Below are 21,875 nucleotides of genomic sequence, written 5' to 3'. Positions count from 1 at the left end.
AACAACTTCCGTCGGCGAGGTGTTGTTGGGGCCCTATGCTCCAGTGGGAGTCTACAGGGATTATTATTATTATATTATTTTAAGCCACAAACTGACTAATTTGTACAAGTTTGTGATATACATAAACTCTTAATTTGAGGCACACAAATATTCAGTATTCAGAGGTTGTTTTGAAATGGTACTCAAAGGAAACAGTACAAACAATAGCATATACTTTTGTTCTGAAGCTGCTTAGAATGAGATATATATACAGGGGTAATAAAGTGAAAATTATGTTATAAGATAAAAATGACATGATCTCCAAGTTATTGTAAACTTTACAAATTGTTCATGAATGACCTCATATTACATCTAGTTTACTTTATAATTTTAGTTTAATTTAATGCTTTTTGCTAACAACATTATAAAATAAGCTTATATGTATGTATGTTTGTCTGATCAAGACTTCTTTGTTTAGCAGTCTATCATCATCATCATACACTTACCTCCAGTGTTTAACAAAGGAGCTATCTTCTGTTTACTATTGCTATTAATAAAACATTTCTCATATTGAAGAAGCCTAGTTGAGAAAGTGTGTTAAAAATAAGAAATATTTCATAGCACTTACTGTTAGTGGTATCTTAGCTTCTACTGTCAGTAATATACATACCTCTTTACCACTTACTGTTAGTGGTATCTTAGCTTCTACTGTCAGTAATATACATACCTCTTACTGTTAGTGGTATCGTAGCTTCTACTGTCAGTAATATACATACCTCCGGTATGTATATTACTGACAGTAGAAGCTAAGATACCACTAACAGTAAGTGCTAAATATTTAGTACTTACTGTTAGTGGTATCTTAGCTTCTACTGTCAGTAATATACATACCTCTTACTATCACTGGTGTCTTAACTGACAAATTATGTTAATAAGAAAAATTATCATAGCTCCTACAATTGATGATATATTACCTGAGAAATAGTGTTAATAAGACACATCAGCAATGCTCCTATTATTGGAGGTATCCCAGCCAATAAAAAAGCTGCTTTATAATTCTTTGTGTGATCATACAAAATTCCTAAATAAAAGCAAAAACGTTTTCATTAGGTCACTCAATTCAAAAACAATTAACACTAAAATAAAGTTAATGTGAACTAACAAATAGTTACAAAATTTCAAAGACTTATATAGAACAGAAACCAACACATACATTGTTTTTTGGTATTTCAAAATGTTTGTGTCATTATTGACAAAACAATTTGCAGAGAAAAAATAAATACCAGAAAGTCACAAAGGATGTTTGAATCTCTGTAAGAAAGTCTGGTTAGATTCAAATTAAACTGAGATTTAGGACACTTAGATTATTCATTACTGAAACAGGAAAAATCATATTTGTAAATGGCAAAGTATATTCCATACCTGCAATTGGAGGTCCCAGTGTAAGAGGGATAGAACAGAGTCCCAAGAGAAAACCAATAGCTTGAGGAGAGCCTTTGAAGCCAGCAATATCAAAAGCAATAGGACCCAGGAGTGAGATAAAGCAACCATCAAATAAACCCAGAAGGAGACACAGGAAAATTAAAACTGCAAATTGATTGGCTAATACAAAGAGCATAGTTAGAAGGCCCATAGAAATGAAAGCCACCTGTGGAACAAATCAGGCAACTAATAAATCTATTGAAATTAAGAGACAGTAATTAGTTACTAATACAGAGTACAACATAAGGCTACAGATAACTATTCTATGTGCATAAAAATTCTACTTGTGTATTTCCTTTGTAAGTATTCTCCAGAAAAACAGAAACTCATGTACCAAAAAATATATAAAAGCTTCCGACTTATGTTCTTTTTATACTTATTGTTAATCATTAGATGTGTGATTAATTCAATTACCTACAACAACAATTATCTCAATTAGTGTAAAATAATCGATTAATTGAAATGGTTAAACTGATTAATATCATGAAAATAATCAATTCATCGAAATTAGTGTTTCTGATTATTACTATTTTTGATTATTTCAACAATCATTTATTATAATTAAATTGTCATCATAATAATCAACTAATGAAAATTGGTGGATTCGATTATCACTGTTCACAGTTATTTCAACAATCAATCAATCAAAATTATGATTAAATTGAATGCCACAAAAATATCAACTAACTAATCAAAACAGTGCCATTATAATGTTTCATCAATATTTTTGAATAATGAAAGTCGAACTCAAGTGATTAGTGTCATGACTCAAAAAAATAATCTACTAATTGAAGTTAACCTTTTCTTTACCTGAAAATGTATTACCGTTAGATACCTCTTCACCCAGTTAAGCTAACTTGCCTTAGAGATTTGCATGCTACTAGCCTTTAGTAAATTCCCACCTACTCTCAAGAGATTTCTTGTAAATTGAGTTACTGCATAATGACCTCATTATGCAGGAAAAGCCTTCCACCAATAGAAGGGCAACATACCTCCTTTCACACTAACTCCCTCAATTCATTTGCAATCGTGAATCTTCATTTTTCAATGAGTACTAAGGTGCACCATAAGTGGGGAGGATGGGTGGCAATGTGTGTGTGGAGGTATCTATCCGAAATACATTTTCAGGTAAGAAAAATGTTAACTTCCAAAATGGTACAACACCCCTGCAGATAGTTATGATAGAATACCCGGGAGGAGTGGTGGAGGGAACAGAGTCAATATGTGCAGTGTGGTTTGTGAACAATCAGACTGTATCTTATGTTCACCCAAACTCTACCATTAGACTTCACTGGACAAACACCAGCTGCAGAAGGAGTGCACAGTAGTCATGCCATAGAGAATAGTATGGTGTGTGCACACCTTGACTTAACTAAACAGACATCAGTTGTAGGAGGATGGCATGGTTTGGTAGTGTATGTTCACCTCAATTCAACTGAATAGTTTACATCTGCAGGAAAAGGTCACCTGTGTGTAAAGTGTGCTCACCCTAACTCTACTGAACAGACATGACTGTAGGAGGAGGGCATGGCATAATGGCGTGTGTTTGCTTCAATTCAACCGAACAGTCAAAGGCTGCAGGAGGACTGCACACAATTATAGTGTGTGTGTTCACCTCATCTCAACTGAACTGAACAGACTCAGACCACAGGAAGAGGGCACAAGTGACATGTGGTATAGCTATATGAGGGGTGACCTGCACTATACTTAGAATGTCACCAACACCCCATGTCCCAACATACTGGCACCCATTGTTCTAGCTCCAGCAATTAGGTCCCAATTGCTTAGGATTCTCCATGGTCCACTGCCCCAGCAGAAAGGAACTGGTAAGTGTCAAGGGTTTCCCATGCTCTACTTGAAGAGAAAAAGGGGAGAGGAATTCATGGTAGAGAGACTTGAAGAAAATGCACAGATCCATGACAGTCCTTCAGCTGGAAAGGACTGCATAACCCTATTTTAAGAAGCCAGCAAACATGAGCCTCCTTCTGGTGTTGGCTTTTTCCATGATAATCCATGAAATAGGCATGGTCTGGACTGGACAATATATATATGTGTATGTATGTATTCCATGAGGATATATCAAATGGTCTTGCAAAATACCCCATCTCACAATGGGCATATATTAAGCCAGGCAGATGGTATGAGCACTTTTAATTATCCTGGCTTGATGCAGATTTCAGGAAATAAGTATACCCTGGAAGGCCCCACTTACCATCTGGAAGGATCCTGTAGGCAAATACTGTAAAAAAGGGGGAAGGTACTCACTGTCTATAATTAGTTGGTAGACCATATAATGGTAAACAGAGGATGAGGTAACCTTTAGGAGATGAGACAGTCAGATCAAGATAGTGGGCTATGAAAGTGTGAGGAGTTGTCCACATCCCATCCTGAAGGATCTCTTCCAACAGTTGTTGGAAATGAACAATTAGGAAATGAGTGAGGTAAAAAATCTGATGGGGTGAAATGTGGAACAGTCTGTGAGCATCAATCCCCAATGAGGAGTTGACTGAACATAGAAGTTAGCAGACCCAACCTGTAAGAGTAAAAGGAGAAATGTCCTTGGAGGAAGAGGAATTCCTGGGAATGAAGAGTTAGTGATAGGAGCCTCCAAAATGTGAGGTACAAGTAGTAACAAATGGCAAAAGCAGGGCACATAGTCTGTCTCGGTACAATCAATCATAGAGATGAGAGATAGAAGGAGGGGAAAAAGAGCAGTTACCTTCCCTAGCAGCCAAAGCTTTGGGGAGGAAGGACCAGTCAGGATAAAGTAGAATACAAGAGTAATGGAAGAGAGTACGGGAAGACTCAATAACATAAATATCTGAATGACAGTGACTACAAGCAAGAAGTAAGAGGAAATAGGTTTTGAGGGAAAGGTAGTATAAGGTCCAAGTTGCCAATGGCTTGAAAGGTTTGTGGGTAAGAACTAACAGAATGACCTCAAGGTCCCAGTAAAGCATGGGAGCAGAGCAAAGTGGTCTATGGAGAAGGAAGGTATGAAATAAGGTGGAGAGAACTGGGCAGAAAAACAGCTTGCAATATTGAGAAACATTAAATGTTGTGGACATGGCTGTACAATAACCAAAAATGGTGAAGATAGCTAATCCACAATTAAACAGCCAGGAAAAGAAAAAGGTGAAATGGATGACAGTAGGATGGTCAGGAGGAAGGTTGTGGAAAACTTACCACTTACATTACCAAAAGGACCAAGTGGAAGGGCAACAGGAATGAGAAAAGGCAAAAAAGCTATGTGACTGGAGACTCCAGTTTTACGGGTGAGGGGGCAGACAACTTCCAAACTTGAAGGTGGAGGGGTAAGATCCATTGATGGAGTCATGACTTGTGAGTTTGATGCAAAAGAGAGGGTATGGTTGGTAGGAGAAGAGAGGATTGGGTTGTCAGGTGATGTAGAAAAGAAAATCAAGGTTCATATGACCAGAGAGGTGCCATCAAGAAGGCATGACAAGGAGTGTCACGAATCACATCAAGAACCTCAGGTAAAAGATGAAGAGGCGAGTATACATAAAGGAAAAGATGAAACCAGTCCTGGCTGAAAGCATTGACAGCCAGGGCAGAGGGTTGGTGAACCAAATACCAAAAGAAAGGAAGCTTGGAATTGAGAAAGGTGGTAAATGCATTGATGAGTAGAGTTACCAAAGAAGAGCACACCCAAGGGAAAATCTGAAGATGAAGAAGCCATTCTGTGGGCAGAACAAGAACGAGGTGTTCCAGAATCAGGTTCATATTGTCCTGTACATGGCAGGCAATGAGATGAACCCATTGAGAATTGGTCCAATAAAGAAGGTCCAAAGTTTGAAAGCAAAGGGTCTTGGATTAGGTACCCCCTTGGTTGTTGATATAAAAAAAATTAAAGTTGTCAGAATGGATCATAACTACATAATCCACAAGGTGGAGTAAGAAATGAGAACATGCCAGATGAACCATCAAAAGTTCAAGTGTGTTGATATGTAGAGGGAGCTTGTCCTGGGTCCATGTGCATGAAGTGAGATTGCCATTCAGAGAAGCTCCTCAACCAGAGAGAGAGAAGCATCAGTGAAGAGTACAGGTCTGATTTAGGTGGAAGTAATGGATCACCAATGGTGGTATTGAATTGGTCCAACCACAAAGACAGAGCTTTGAGTAGTGGAGGGGATAGGTGAACCACTGAAGTCAAAGGTTGCCATGAGTGTTTCCACTGGTCATGTAAGGACCATTGGATGAGACATATGTGTAATACCAAAATGGATAAGTGGTTCCAGTGAAGCCATGGTTCTCAAATGCAACAGAACCTCTCACAAGATATGAGTAGGAGAGGCATGAATCCTGGTGACTAGTAGTTCCATAACTTGTAGGCAGGTAGGAGAATGTAGAGCACATCTGAGAAAGGAGTTGAAGAAAACTCCCAGGTGAAAAAAAAGTTGTGTGAGAATGAGGAAAGATTTGGAAGTGTTGACAAGCCACCCATAGCAGGCAGTGAGACAGCAGAAGCCAATTTTCCATGTAGAAATGGAATTTCAGTCCCAGCTCATGCAGATGGTGAGCAAAGGATCTGACCATAGAGTTGAAGATGTAAGTGGCCAACACATTGTCAAATGGAAGAGCTTGAAACTGGAAGATATGATGCCAATGAATGAAATGGAGGATGTGCAGGAATGCATGTGAAATGTCAACTTTGGTCATCCACAGAGGAAAGGATCTGGAGAGAAAGTCTGTGAGTAGGAATTAGAGTAAGCCACTTGTCTGCAGAAAAATGTGACCACAGGTGCACAAACCACAACAGATGGGCCTCCATGGGATCTGATACAACTTATTAGTCACTGACAAGCTTGACAAGTCTGACAATGGGTAGAAGAGGAAGGTTTGGACGTGGAAAGTGAAAGATAGGAAATAGAGGGACTAGGTCGAGGTACAGGGTTTGGGTTTGAGACAGTCTGGAAACTAAGGAAGAAAGCAAGGATTGATGACCCGCAGCCTCTGCCCATTATTCAATAGAATCAGGAATACTCCTAAAAACTTTAGAGTGAAGAAAAGGGGCTAGGCAAAGATCTTGTAGAAAGGAAGTAGGAAGTAAAACCTGGTAAAGAAGAGTATCCCTACCCAACAAGTCCCAGCAACAACTGAGCCAAGTGAGCAGGGAGAGGGCTAAAGAAGTGGAGAAGAAAATGGAATATGTATCACCCAAAAATTCCTCTGAGAGGTAGAGAGGAGGGATAAGAAAGTATGGTAAGAAGGATCAGGCAAAGACAAGTGTATTGGGCACTTGAGAGTGGAACTGATGCCAAAGAATCCACCCCCCAACAGGCAAAAGAGATTAAAAATTCTGGGAATCGAGAAAGGGGAATTCAGAATAACTGTAGGTTACAATATATAAATCAGATAGAGGAGGAGGGCACGGCATGAGGTTATGGCATTATAGTTGATCAAGAAAGAATCAGCATGAATGCAAAAATCAGGAGAAAGAAGGAAAATGAAAAAGTCATTAGTGTTATGATTATGAAAGAGGAAACAAGAGTCATGACATAGGGAAAGAGAAAGAATGGTACACACCTGAGATATTAAGTCCTCATAAGACAAGGAAATTTGAGTTCTTTTCAACAGAGAGCATAACCAGGAGAAGGAAACAAGCAATCAAATCCATCCTCCTGATCTTCTTCTCAAATTGAGGGGAAGAAATGGGAGCTGAAAGTCCTAGCTGTATAAAGAAATGCACTAATCTATGCCCAATGACTGTCATGTTATCCTCAGTCAACACGCTTCCAGAAGCCATACTTTTATACACGACCTGTGTGAGTAAATTTTCCACTCACACATCTAGTAGATTGTACATGAACTCGTGAGTTCACAGTTTGTACAAACTAAGAAGAATGTTAAGCTTAAGCATCTCAAATCTCCTTAAACTGAAAAAGTAAAATCACATTTGATGTGTTCAGCACCAAGGAAATGAATGAAGATTCACGAGTGCAAATACACAGAGGGAATTAGTGTGCATGGAGGTGTGTTGCCCTCCTGTTGATAGAGGGCTTTTGCTGCATAATGAGGTTATAATGTAGTAGCGCAATTCATGACAAATCTCATGAATTTAGGTGGAAGTTCACTAAAGGTTAGTGGCATGCAAATCTTTAAGGCAGATGCACAGGAAAGATAGCTTAACTGTTCTACAGAAGTGTCGTATTCTCAGAAATTAGGGTTTCCAATTATTATTATTTTCATTTATTATAACTACCCTAGCATTCAACATATTGCCATCATGTTTATTTGTTAGTAAACATAAAACTACATAATGAGCTATCTATGCTCTGCCCAACACAGGTATCAAAACAAGACTTTAGCATTAGAAGAATTTTTTTACTTCAATTTTATTCAGCTTTGGACTAGTAAGTCCTGGTGATTCAGTGGGAAGAGAAGAAGAGTGACTCATGATTCAAGGATCTTCAGGTTTGATTCCCATTTCCACCAAATTAGCTCACTCGGTTAGCCACGGGGGCATTAAATTTGTTTCTTTGATATTACAAAATTGCTAAGAATGTGGCTTTCTACATAGCTGTTTCCAAAGCTGTGTTTCCTTAGTAAATGATCAAACCACTTGATGTAACATCATAAAAGGAATGCAATCAAGATATGGACAGGAAGACAAGGGAAATGCTTGAAAATCAAGAAATAGATAATATACTATATGATAGGTTCTTAGCAAAAATAGAACTGTTTTCTTGGATAGGAAGAAAATATTTTGAAAATTGGTAATTGTATTGTTTACAGGATGAACTCTTCAGAACTGTGCAGAAATGAAAATTAGATTTTTTTTTCTTTCACGAATAACACTAAATAATTATTGGCAGGGAGGAGGGGGTGAATACTTTTGCAAGGCACTGTAAATTTCTTTCAGTTTTTTTTAATTTTTTTTCCATTCTTTTAGCAAACATTGTTGTTTTCCCTTATCATTGTATATTTAATTTCACTAAGTCCTACACGTTATACAATATATACAATATATGCACCATGTCAAATCAACTTCTTAGTAATGTATAATAGTTCTTTATATAATTATCATCCATTAACATACACCATACATTATAGATCAATTGTGCATTTTTAAAACAAACCACCAAAATTCAAATTAATAAAATACAAATTTTCTAATTTCTGAAATTAAGTTAACTAAAAAGATTGTCAGATGTTCATAGTAATATGTAAGCACTGTTGAACTTCTTTAAGATGTACTAAAAAAACAACACCTTTTTTGAGTTCTATAATTTTATATACATTTATATACTTTTAATACATTAATATTATCTGCAAGATAAAATAAACTCCAATTTTCAAAACTTTCTGTAAACAGCACATTATTTTCAGGTGCAAAACAATATATGCCTTTTATAAGTTTATTTTAAATTCATCATTATTAAGCTCTTTCATAGTGCACATTGATCATTAAATACAATTGCAAAAAAAGTATTTGGCTACTTGCAAAAATTTTAAAATGAACAAGATAACACTCCACAGACACTGTCATGATATAAAAGACTGTTTGGTTTAAATATTAGTGATTAATTTATATTTGTGAGTGAATATTTTATTATTTTTAAGTTTTGTTATAATAAAAGTTAAAAGCAGATAATTGTAGAAGGTTTTGTTAATAACTAATTGGTGTCAAGAATACAGAAAGTGGCCAGACGACTATGTAATAAAGATATAAATAGTGTGAGACAAGCGGGAAGCAGCAGACAGACAACAATAGACAGATAATAGCAAAAGAGAATATAGCTGTGTGAAGTTAAGTTCTGTAGATGTAATGGCAGGTGTTAACAAATGTATTGATATCTCATTGAATAAAGAATGTGGGAGGTTCTTATTTTATGTTCTGGTCTGTCAATATATATATAGTCGATATACCTAACTGGTGGACATTCATATAAGGGAACAAAGAAAATTTAAAATGAAAAATTCAGAGCAGACAGGCATCACATGGCTGTCAGGGTTTTGTATATGGGCTTGGATTCTATACAGTAGGTGTCTGCGACTTGTTGGCAATAAATTTGAAAAATAAACGGACAGCACACAATCCACTTGTTTTAAAATAATATATATTTAAAACAAGTCAAATGTATATACAAAATTCTTTATACTATGGAAAACCATAGTTTTATCTAAAACTCTATACAATTCTCTTTTCTTGGAAAAAGTCCACACAGGCTGATTCAATTACTTTAGAATCCAATTGACAAGACAAATTATTTTTTTCTCTACTCTTATCACAATAGTATCAGCAAATAATTCACTTATATTACCTTGTGGGTTACCACAGTTGCATCCTGAATTCTGAATAATTGTCTCATTTTCATCAAAGTCCACACACATGGGTTCAATCACTTTAGAACAACCTTTGACAAGATAAATTATTCCCCTTATCTCTGTTAAACTCACTTTAAGATATCACCATTAAGGCTAATCACTCAAATAACAGCCAACTTCATGTTTTCTAACTTTTTTCAGACTGAACTTTACTCGACTTGTACTCGCTTGGTCACTTAGAGGTTTCGAGAAAGATAACGTCAACAATACTACAACAATTGAACTACACACACAATGTACAACGTAAAAAAAGTTACGTAAAAAAATTTGTTATAACTATCGTCTGTAAAATCATTAATTTAACACTTTTGTTATAAAAATAAATAATCATTAAATATTAGATCACTAAATGAACTAAATAATAACTCTTACACTAAACATTCTTGTATATCCAACAATGACACACAGAAGGGAAGAGTAATAATTTACTTAATTCTATCCTTTCTAAGTTCAGAAATTAAAATTAATATAATATTAAAAGTTTAATTATACACTACATTTTGCTGCCAAGTTTATCAACACATATTGACAATCAAGTTCTTATTCTTTAATGAAATTTTGAACTCCATAAAAGTCTTGACATGTACACTTTGACCATCACCTGTACACATAGGGTTAACATGTGTATGCTAAGCTATTTTTCTGAATGAGAGAGCTCATTACTGTAACAATGATATCAACTGAGAGGGAGACACACACCACCAAACTTAATTAGTTAAGTGCTACTCTTGATTTATGTAGGCTTCAATGCACTGATCAAGCCTCTCTACTATTCCTAATTATTTCTACAGCAACCAAAAGGAGGGATGTTCCTTACAAACAAAAAACTGTTATGATACCCAAGCATCATACCTGAGCATGTGTGCCAAGTTTGTTTCCTCTAGCTTGTGATTAAGAATATGAACACAGTTTAAAACATAGCACCTCCAATACCTCAAAAGGAGATATTGGAACCAACATTTGATGCTAGATTCAATTTCACTGACCCAAAACCTAGTTTTATACTCCCATCTATAGGATTATACCATATCCATAGGAACACTCTAAGTCAAGCCAAGTTTGATACTGCTAGCTCAAAAACTGTAGAAGGAGTTTGCAGACAAACAAACACAACATGCATTAATATAGGATGTAAGTCAATGCATGTTTTAATTACATTAAATGATTGGATAGTGCTGTTAGAGACGGATACTTTGAGAAACTGTTCCTCAAAAAATACTTATAGGTCATGTCAATAAACTGAAACAAGCATTGCTGCAAAAAAAGTTCAAATTCTATCTTGGAGAAACAAAAATACTAGGAAGTAGCACACAGTAAGTTATCCACTAAGGCTTATTACAAAAATTCTATCCAGATAACAGTGTAATAAAAATATAAATACCTTTTAGTGTGTTTTAACATAAATTTATTATGATCATCATGATGTCTACCTTCTGCCTGCATTAACTGCAATTTAGTTTCTCTCAACATTATGAACAGGCTAATTATGAAACTTGCTCATGTGAATAACAAGGGTGAAAATGTTTCTGATTGATAAACATGTGGTTACATTCTCTAGATATTTTAGGAAGAAAAGGCAATACACATTTGGAGTCAAGGCTTTTTTTTCCAGGTTCAGTTGAGTTATCCCAAACAAAATGTTTTTCTAGGCCTTATAAAGGCAATATTGCAGTTGCAGCCTATTTATACATATTTGATCATGGAGCATGTTTTTATAATATTATTCTATATGATCTAAAGTACAATGTAGAAACAAATTTATATATATATATATTGCATTTTTGTTATCTTGATAAAATGGTTGATACTTGTAAGTCTTAATGCTATATTATTTATTGATTCTGTTATTGTTTATTGTAGTTTATCACATGGTTAAAAGACTGAGTGGATGAGGAATACTGCTTTGTCAGCAATTGTGCCTGTGATCCAAAAGTGAAGGTCTGCAATATGCCAGTACCTGTCACAACTTTCAATGGGGCATAAATTCAGGAAGTAAGAAGTGTGTTGTTGCATACAACAGATACAAAAAGTAGAAAAAATAAATTTATAGTTTATTTAACACTAAAGAACATGGTTATGTATATTATAAATTACAAAGTAACATAACAAAAACTAATTTTTCCACCTTATTCAACAATAAAGAAAATAGTTATGCAATTATAAACTAGGAACATAACATAATGTGAAAAAAAACAGTACATTCACACTTAACATTAACATAGCCAAAGAGTTGTTGTTGGGTGCTGCCAATTGTTTACCTTATCTCTGGTCAACAGCTCAAAATAAGGGATGGCAGCAGAGAGCCTTCGTAAGTTTGATATAACCCAGAAACAAATATAACCCTCCTACACCTGAAATGGAAAGCATATTTGGTGGCAATGGAGACCACACCTGAGACCCTTGAATAACAAAGCAACCCCAATAATCATTAGACCATAACACCTGGAAGCTGAACAAGAAATAATAATAAAAAATTGTAATAGCAATATTTTAATTACTATGGCCAGTTGGAATATTGAAAAATAGTAATAACAGAAAACACTAATTTTGATTAATCAATTCATTTACATAACACTAACCAATGCTCATGGTTAATAAATTATATCCATTAATTGACCAGCTTTAAATAGTGTCAAAACATATTTCCTAGAAATAAATACTATCTACACAAAAATGTTCATTAGACAAGTTATTCCACCCATACCAATTCACATGCAATATTTTACATGGAGGCAAAATAAAATAATATGACTAAGAGTATTTAAAAAATCCCCAGTTTTTGCTATTTCAGAAACCAGCTGTTTCTACTTATTTCTAATTATATCTTCAGCATAGAAGAATCAGAATACAACTATTACATTATTTCGCTGTATAATTTTTTAGTTTCTATTTACTAAATTATGAAATGATTTTTTCTAACCTGTTGAAGGTGAATTCTGTTAACCTTAGGGCAGTCTGCAAGTTTGCTGAAAAGAAGACGACCTATCCCTGATGTTAGTCCTATACAAGTTACAAGTACCTCACCATTAGCATCAGGAAGAATATCTTTTACATGTTGAACCTTGAGAGGAAATATAAACTGAAAATTATTATACTGGTATAGTTAGAACTATCACTATTAAGGCCCTACAAAAACAAAGGGTACCGATTGAAAACAGTATTGAAAACTTTTTAAATTACAATCATAGATAAAATAAACAAACAAAGACATTAGGCAGCCCTTATAAACAGTCTTAATGGTGGTTATTTACAGTCTTATGAATAACACTTCTTCACATGAATACTTATATAAGTTTCAAACATTATTTTATTTTGGTTTTTGTTTCGTCTTCTTCTATTTTAGGTCTCTTTTTCTCTGTTTGGGAAAATAAAATTAAGAATAGAAATACATAATAGAAATCTAAAGTACAACAGTACAAAAGCTTGTAAGCTTTCAGAATGGTCTCTTCTTCCTCATGAAAAAATGAAGAAAAATTTTCAAAAACGGTTAACTTTTTGTTTCATTTTTTGTACACTTCTAAATATTTTGCAGTGATCCAAGGTATATTAAAAGAATATTACATGCAACTAGCATAAAAAAACAATTCAGTGTAATTATATAAATTATGTACAATAAATAAATTATGAACAGGAATATAGTAATGTGATATTAAATATGTGTTAGCAAAAACAGAGCATTTCATTCAAAACCTTTGTTTACCCTTTCAAGTATTATAAATCTCTTACTAACTTTACAGAAACTGAATTTTAATGAACCTTATCTATTCATTATATTCACTACAGGTCAGGTCCACATATTGCATCGTATTGGGTAATTTTTTTTTTGGGGGGGGGGGGGTGTAACGAGCAAAAACTGAAGGAAATGATTCACTTCCTATCCAAAATACACTGAGAATCCCATCAGTTATTAGTGGAGTTAAATGTAATATTGGTGGTATTTTTGCTTAAATTTTGGTGTAATTCTTATACCATTAGGAACTTTGTAATCAAAACCATCATGGTCCTACAGGGAATTTGGTAAACAAATTGTTTAGAAAAATTTATTCACAAACAGTTAAATATGACTTCATTAATTGTAGAGTTAAGCAACTTACCAAATGAACATAAGGCACAAAATAGCCAAGTAATGCAACCGGAATTGCTGAAACCCAGATGACATAAGCTTTGTTTTTCCATATGCTCAAATCAAGCATTTGATGACAAAAATGATGGCAACGAGAAATCTATAAAATACACAATCCTTATTTGAAAAATAAACAAAATGAAGGTGTTCATTTGGCAACAGAATGAGAGATCTCATTACATAATGAAATAAAACTAGTGAGCATGTAGCAAAATTGATGTATCTATTACATAGCTATGTATACTAGGTAATACAAATCAACTCTATACTAGGTAAGATAATTAAACTGTTCAACAGGTAAGAGTGCTACATGCCTAGGCACATTTGGCTGACAGGTAAGTATGAAGTGGTTCAGAGAACTTGTATGTATGGAATGAATAAGCAGGAGAAAAATAGTTTGGTGGATTTGATTAGCAGAAAGTTGATTGAAGTTGATTAGCAATTAGCAAGTATTGCTTAGCATCTTTTTAACATTTACCATTTTAACACATTATGGCAACTAAATCCAGCACTAAAAGTTTTGACTCTTTGTAAAGACTTCAACTAAACAAAAAAAAAAAAAAAAAAAAAGGTAAATGGTATGTTTTTATTTTAATAACACTTTTATTTATTCAGCTTCAAACACTAATATTTAATTGTACCATACACAACATTTCATGAACAAAGTAGTTCCTGGTATATAAAGTAAAATTTCAAAACTGCAAAAAAACACCAAACACCTCAGCTGTCACAAAATAATGCAACAATTGATTAACCAGAAAAAGAAGTGACTTGAAGATATTGCAACTGAACAAGGTTGCCACAAAGTTGCCATCAAATAGAAAATCAGACACTTCTTGCCACACCCACCTGTCACATCTTCTCTTTCAGGATTTGTCAATAGTTCTTACTTACATTTAATACTATATTATTCTTAACCTTTCTACTGTGTATTCCTAGTTAACTCGTCCAGCAATAACCTAATATGCAACATGAACCCTGAGTATACTCGTCATCAGGCATTACATTCACTTACCCACTGTGTATAACAAGTTGACTTATCCTGCCTGCAGAGGACAAGCGCAATGTCATTGACATGCAGAGGGAGGGTAATGTAACAACCTACAATCTCCGGTATCATTCATGATTATTTTTAACTGTCGTAAAATACAATGGCGGGTCCAAAACATGGACTGTCTGCAGATGGAATACATATGTTGTTTGATTCTGAGGATAGCACATCAGAATACGATAGTGATAATGATAGTGAGTCTAGTTCTAGCGATTTAGATGTGGCAGACAATGATGACCGTGATGAGAGCATGACAGATGAAAACAGTTCTATATCATTTGCATGGTGTGGTGTGGAACATAATCAAATTATGTGTTTACCATGATCCGTTATAATACTTCAATTTGTTCATTACTGATGACATGTTTAGTATGATTGGTACTGAAACAAACAGACGAGCACGTCAGCTTATTGAGGGACTCGACCTTCAAGCACAGATCCAGACTGAATGAGTGGACTGACGTAAAGAGCGATGAAATGAAGGTTTTGTTTGCAGTGTTTATTTATCAAGGAATTATTCAAAAGCCTGAGGTTTAGTTATATTGGTCAACAAAACCGTTGCTTGAGACACCATACATTAGGCAGATAATGACTTAAATGCATTTAAACTTGCTCTCGAAATGTCTTCACTTTGTTCATAACAGTTCGTTGCCAGAGACAACATCAGCCACGGAGAAATCATTCTGGAAAATCAAAAATGTCTTTGATGCACTTATTGAAAGATTCTCCACTGTTTATGTGCCTGAACTACATGTGGCTATTGATGAATCGTTGATGATGTGGAAGGGGCGTTTGGCCATGAAGCAGTACATTCTATTGAAGGGATCTCACTTCGGTTTGAAGTTTTACAAACTTTGTGAACATGGAACAGGCAATATTTGGAAGTCAATTGTTCACATTGCACAAGCAATGCAATTAGAAGAATCAGTGGATGGTCTCATATTATCACGAACTGTGCTGACACTTGCTAAGGACCTTCTTGGTCAAGGCTATTGTATTTTCACGGACAAATGGTATAGTTCACAGAGTCTGTTCAGAGAACTATGTATGAAACAAACTGATGCTGTGGGAACTGTGAGGATAAATTGAAAACACATGCCATTTGAATTGATGAAGGAAATTTCTCTTGGTCAAACAACTGCAATGTATACATATGACACGGTGGCTATGAAGTGGTTGGATGAAAGAAAGGTCGCTCTCTTCTCAATGTTGCACAAAAGTTAAATGAGGACTGTAAACACACGTCGGGAAGATAAACAAAAATCCACTGCAGTTCTTATGTACAACAACAATATGGGAGCCGTAGAGATGATGGATCAAATGCTTGTCGCGTATCCAGCAGAACGTAAGAGACATAAACTGTAGTACAAAAAACAATTTCACCACTTGCTCAATCAAATTGTGCTCAACAGTTATATTCTATTCAAAAATGACAACACAGCTGTGCCTTTGGGCAAAATGAATCACTTACAGTACAGAATAAAGCTGATCTAGAGAATTCTTGAAACGTATCATGATCCGGCCACGATTCCTCACAGAGAAAGACCATCGCTGAATGATTCAAATCCTCTGCAACTAACTTGACGTCAGTTCCAAAATTTTATTCCGCCAAATGAAGGCAAATGCACTCCAACACGATGCTGCAAGGTTTACTGCTCTCATACTGGACCAGATAAGAAGAAACAGGAGGGAAACAAGATATTTTTGTGAATAATGCAATGTTGCTTTATGTCTGACACCATGTTTTGAAATATATCATACCAAGCATAATTATTGGCATTGACATTCAATCTGTAACAGTGGCTGAAACTTAGACTATTTTGTCACATGTATGAACGAGTTATCATAACTAGTGGTAAAACTAAAGGTTATTGTGAAGTTTTCTCACAATGTTCTTTGCGTACAGTTGACATCGTGCAATAAAAATGTTTTCAAAAAATTTATTACACAGCAGCCATAAAATTCTAAAAAAATTTTTCCACATCAGAGGAGTTAATCAATAGAAAGCCAAGGTTTTCATCTATCAAATGATGTACTATATTAAATTGTTTTTTGTACATAAAAATGTTAATTTCTCTGTTAGAACAAGCTTGGTTCCAATGGGAAAGCTGATGACTAACTGGGATGAATTTGTAATGGCATGTGTCACATATTTAGAAAGCAAGAAAAATTGTGATAATTACAGGAAATTGTCTGCTTTTTTTTGCATGCTATTATTCAAAGTTCTTTGGTGCATTATTTATTTAAATAAAAATCATTTACTGCATTACTACCATTAGTATAAAAAAGTAGGGTTAAGTGTCATCAACAGTGGGCAGCAATTAAAAAGAAGATCTAGGTAAATACTTTACTTCTTGTTTTTCTTGTGTATTCTTTATCTATTATTGTAAAAGTAACTAAAATGTAAAAACATGAAACTCTTTCAGTTAGTTAAGGTTAGTTTAGGTAAAATAAATAATAATCATAATAATATAATAAAATATTTTTCACAAGTTACACACAAGAGCAGCTTGGAGTAATGTAACTTGATAGTGTAACGTGAGCCACACGTTCCCCAAGTGATTAACAACTTATATCATAATGGTACCAATAATACAAGTAAAACACAGTTCAAAGGGCAATAAAACAATAAAATTCAAGCATAAATAGATGTATATTGTTATGAGTGTAAAGCTCCTTAGGATAAACAAATGTAATCTTGTGTTACAATCCGAAGTCATTCTAGAAAGAAAAAGGAAAAATACATTTAGTTGGATTTTATTTTGGTGGTTAAAGGTCAGTCAAAAAAAGACTTGATATATTCACAGACAAATCCTTAGTAAAAATACTTCACCAAAAACTGATTTTGTGTACAAATGACTTGTAATGTTTACTAAATGTCTGCCAAATTTTGTAAAGATACACATACTGTATTAAAAGTTATAATATTAAAACTATATACAAGTAAAAATGGTCATGTGGTCGGCCCTTTGGACCGAGCTCGTATTGAGAGAGTTTGTAACTGACTCAATTCTAAATGTGCAGTGCATGTAGTGTATGTACACAGTGTATTCTAGTTTGCTAGGCTGCAGTTGCCGACCAGGAACATTCCAAATGTCACGAGTATGTATGTATGTATGCAATATGTGCATGACAATGTGAAAATACTGTATGTACTGTTTGGTGGAAGTTTCCAAGAAATGAATATTAGCTTTGGCTTTGGAATATCAAACTGAAATGTCTGGGCACTTTCATTGTGTTGTTGGAGGTCTTGAAGACAACATACAAGAGAAGGGAATGATTCTCACATTATGCTAACAAAGAGGAAAGTCATTTGCAACTAGGGTTGTTTAATTCACAATGCAAACCCAGATATTTTGTTCCATGTTTAGTAAAAGATTAATTAAGACAGACTTAGTTAGACCAATAAAAATTATGACCATAGATGGATTTCGACAAATGCACACCTCTTTTTCATGGCTTGGTGTTTGTTTGTAATTATGCACAAAGCTACACAATGGGCTATCTGTGCTCTGCCCACCACGGGTATTGAAACCCGGTTTCTAGCGTTATAAGTCCGCAGACATATCGCTGTGCCACTGGGGAGCTCATGGCTTGGTGATTAATTCTCCAAATGTACATCTCAATTGTAATGTTGAAATAAAATATATGAAAAACATTAAAATACAAAATACTTTGTTTCCAAAGCTAAAAAGCTACCAGCCTCTGATCCAGTAAATGATCTTCTTAACCCAACCTACTGACACATGGCTTTTTTTGGATATTTGGCAATCCCTTTTCCTAAAATTCTACCCCTGCTATCAAAATAATTTACCAAATAGATTGTAATATTCTCACTTGCCATACTCAAATTATTTCAACTCACTTTCAATTTAACAAGAATTGTTTGACTGACCTAAGAATGAATGACTATATGTTATGGAAGGTATTAAAATTAAACGGTTTTATGCACACAAACACAAAACATATGTTACTGATAACTTTATCTAATAATTCTTGTAGTTCTTACTAGAAAATCTAAGTTATTAGTGTTATTAAAATACTATTTAATAAAATTATTAATCCACTAACCTCCTTGTTTGTTATTTAAATCTTCATGCTGTAGTAATTATAGTCATTTCTAGGTTATACATGTATTGTTTCAGGTAAAAAGATATGAAAATTTCAATTATTATGCTACTAAATAGTAATTAATATCTGAACAAATCGAATAACCAGTACAGTGACTGAACAGCTTCAATGCTGAATATCCATTAAACCCATGTCTTCAGGATAATGTGTTGATAGTATGGTCAATAAATATTGAATATGGAGATTAGAATAAAGTTGATTCGGTTGTTTTTGTCATTTTTAACTTATTTCATCGTCTAACCAGCCCCTTAAAACAAAACCTAATCAACAGCCACTGATAGCATTATCTGAACATTATTTAAACCAATTTCTGTTGTTTTTATTTTATACTTTAATATCTATAGCCAAATAATTAACTACATACACAAGAAAACTAATGGATTCATAGTAATTAGCTGCTTTTACTTTTCTACAATCAAATGTAAAAAAGAGCTGGAACTAACATTTTTTTTTATGAAATTGCTTTGGTATAAAATTGAGTCATATTTCTATAGTTACACCTACCTGATCTCTCAAACTCTCCAAAGATGTAAAATGAGGAATATGAGATTCACCATGAAGATGAAGACGAGGTGTGAAGGTCAAAGCACACACCATTAACAAAGCCATACCAGCAGACAGAACCTTTGAAGAAAATTCAAATAGTGTAACACGTTATTTCTAAATCTAAAAAACTTATCAAATAAAAATAATAATCTAATAACTTAGATGTAGAAGTTTATAAACTTACATATTTATACATTACACTTCTGGCTCACCCATTTATAACTAAATAAGACAGATGGTAGAAAAGTTGCTAAAATGAAAGAATTCTGAAGAGTACATGGCTTAATAATAAAACAGTTAAAAGTGTTAAGTTCACAGAACAGAAAATGAGTTATTGTTTTTTAATGAGATCAGTGATGAGATATAATTCCATGTGTATAATGTAAAAAATCCAACAAGACTGACTATAGTAAAACTGCTATAATGGTTACATTTCTTATTATTTATATTAAGATGATGAAAACATTTGAACATGGTTGAAGAAAAATAGTTAACTTAAATAGTTACATAAACATTTTGAAAATCATCTGCAGAGTAATACTTTCAACAAACTAGAATAATTCTACCTATAGAAGTTTGCTTTAAATTATACTATAAAGACATATTGTCATCAAAAAGCAAGCGATAGGTGTCTGTGTTATTTTAAAGCAATATGAAACCTACTATGGTAAATCCACTTTAGTTACAGGACTTACAGTATATATTAGCAGGCAAAATATCTAATATATGACAAAATATTCCATTCACACTTACAAGAAAGAGGCTGACATTATCATGATGTCATTCAGTACAGCATTAGTTCTCTTAAAAGTTTTAATACATACTCATGAGGTTTAATCACCCACCTGCATGGTCTTCATGAGTCCCATGGCATCCAACAAGTATCTCAGGAGGAGTGGAATTATGGTAGTGAATACAGAACTCCCTGCTGTAACCAAGCTGTTTACTAAGCTTAGACGCTGTTTGAAGTAGTGGCCGAGGATAACTAAAGATGGAGTGTATGCTAATGATGCTCCAGAACCAAGCACCACTCCATATGTGAGATAAAGCAAATCCAAGTGGTTAATCAGAGAACTAAGAAACATGCCAAGAGAAGCTAGAAAGCCACCAAGAAAGGCCGTTCTCCTGATTCCAAGTTTATCTGTAAGAATACTGGCAACTGGTGAGAGTAAAAGAGTTGTTCCTACTGAAATAGACCCCACCCATGCTGAAAATGAGAAACTTTATATAAATAAACATACATCAAAACATGATAAAAGAATAATCTAATCTCATCAACAACAATGGAATGTAAATAGTACCAAAAATAACAATCACAAAAATATTAAAAATGTATTCTATGTTGCTATACTCTTCTTTAGTTTAATCCTACATTCTAAATTCTCAAGTTCTAAATTATTGTGCTTGGTCATGACCAGATAGAATTTAAATTGTCAGGCTCACAGAAGTCCTCATTCATGTTTCAATCAATGCAGAAGACAAAACACACACACACACACAAAAAACAAGCAAAAAATAGTTCTTTTTACATACTGTTTGGCAAATTAGTTTTAATATTTATTTTCTTAATGTTGCATGACACTTTCCAACTGTCATAAACATTTTATTTGAGTAAAATTATAATTCAAACTACATTTACAATAATCTACTGATGAGAGTTAACAGCTAATTCTTTTAAACACACTCAGACTATCTACAAGGAAAATAAACATATGTGCTGAATATTTTAACAGTTGCTTTAACTTAAGAAGCAAAATGTAAATAAATTTGTAAGTTTTAACATTTGAAACAAATCCATGCAAATGAATTGTTAAAAAAAGTTTATGATCTACTGCTCTCATGTCTGATAAGTCAGTCATAAAATAAAACAATATTTAGAGTTAAAAACGTTTGTTAATAACTTTTCTCTAGATCAACTAATATGCATAAGATTAAAAATAACTGCCTTAAAGTAAAACAAAAATTTAAGCTTGTTGCAAACTAAAAAGATTTTTAGAGTTAACAAAGAGAATAGCTAATAAGATACACAAGTAAGCACAATTTGCATTATACATCTTAAAAACTTGTTTAAACTGTCTTACAAGATTGCAGCATCCAAAGGCTTTGTGTAGTAACCTCATACATGTTAATGTTTTAGTATTCAACATCTTCTTGCACATTAGCTATACTTGAGAATTACAAAAGTTAATTTTTTATGTATTATAATTATTGTAA

General features: G+C 33.9%; 1 protein-coding gene across 3 annotated transcripts in view; it reads right to left on the bottom strand.

The window, feature by feature from the left end:
* LOC106469778 (monocarboxylate transporter 10-like) overlaps positions 1-21,875 on the bottom strand; it is a 35,222-nt gene that overhangs the window by 5,238 nt on the left and 8,109 nt on the right. For all 3 annotated transcript variants that reach the window (XM_013930287.2, XM_022398336.1, XM_022398337.1), the window contains exons 3-8: positions 20,507-20,868; positions 19,620-19,739; positions 13,905-14,033; positions 12,731-12,871; positions 1,402-1,627; positions 954-1,060 (exon numbers count right to left, since the gene is read on the bottom strand). In XM_013930287.2, the coding sequence (XP_013785741.1) occupies positions 954-1,060; positions 1,402-1,627; positions 12,731-12,871; positions 13,905-14,033; positions 19,620-19,739; positions 20,507-20,868 (1,085 nt within the window). The remainder of the gene's footprint in view (positions 1-953; positions 1,061-1,401; positions 1,628-12,730; positions 12,872-13,904; positions 14,034-19,619; positions 19,740-20,506; positions 20,869-21,875) is intronic.

Source organism: Limulus polyphemus, unplaced genomic scaffold (assembly GCF_000517525.1).
Source record: "Limulus polyphemus unplaced genomic scaffold, Limulus_polyphemus-2.1.2 Scaffold3653, whole genome shotgun sequence".
Classification (NCBI taxonomy): domain Eukaryota; kingdom Metazoa; phylum Arthropoda; class Merostomata; order Xiphosura; family Limulidae; genus Limulus; species Limulus polyphemus.
This window is presented reverse-complemented; position numbering and strand designations above follow the sequence as displayed.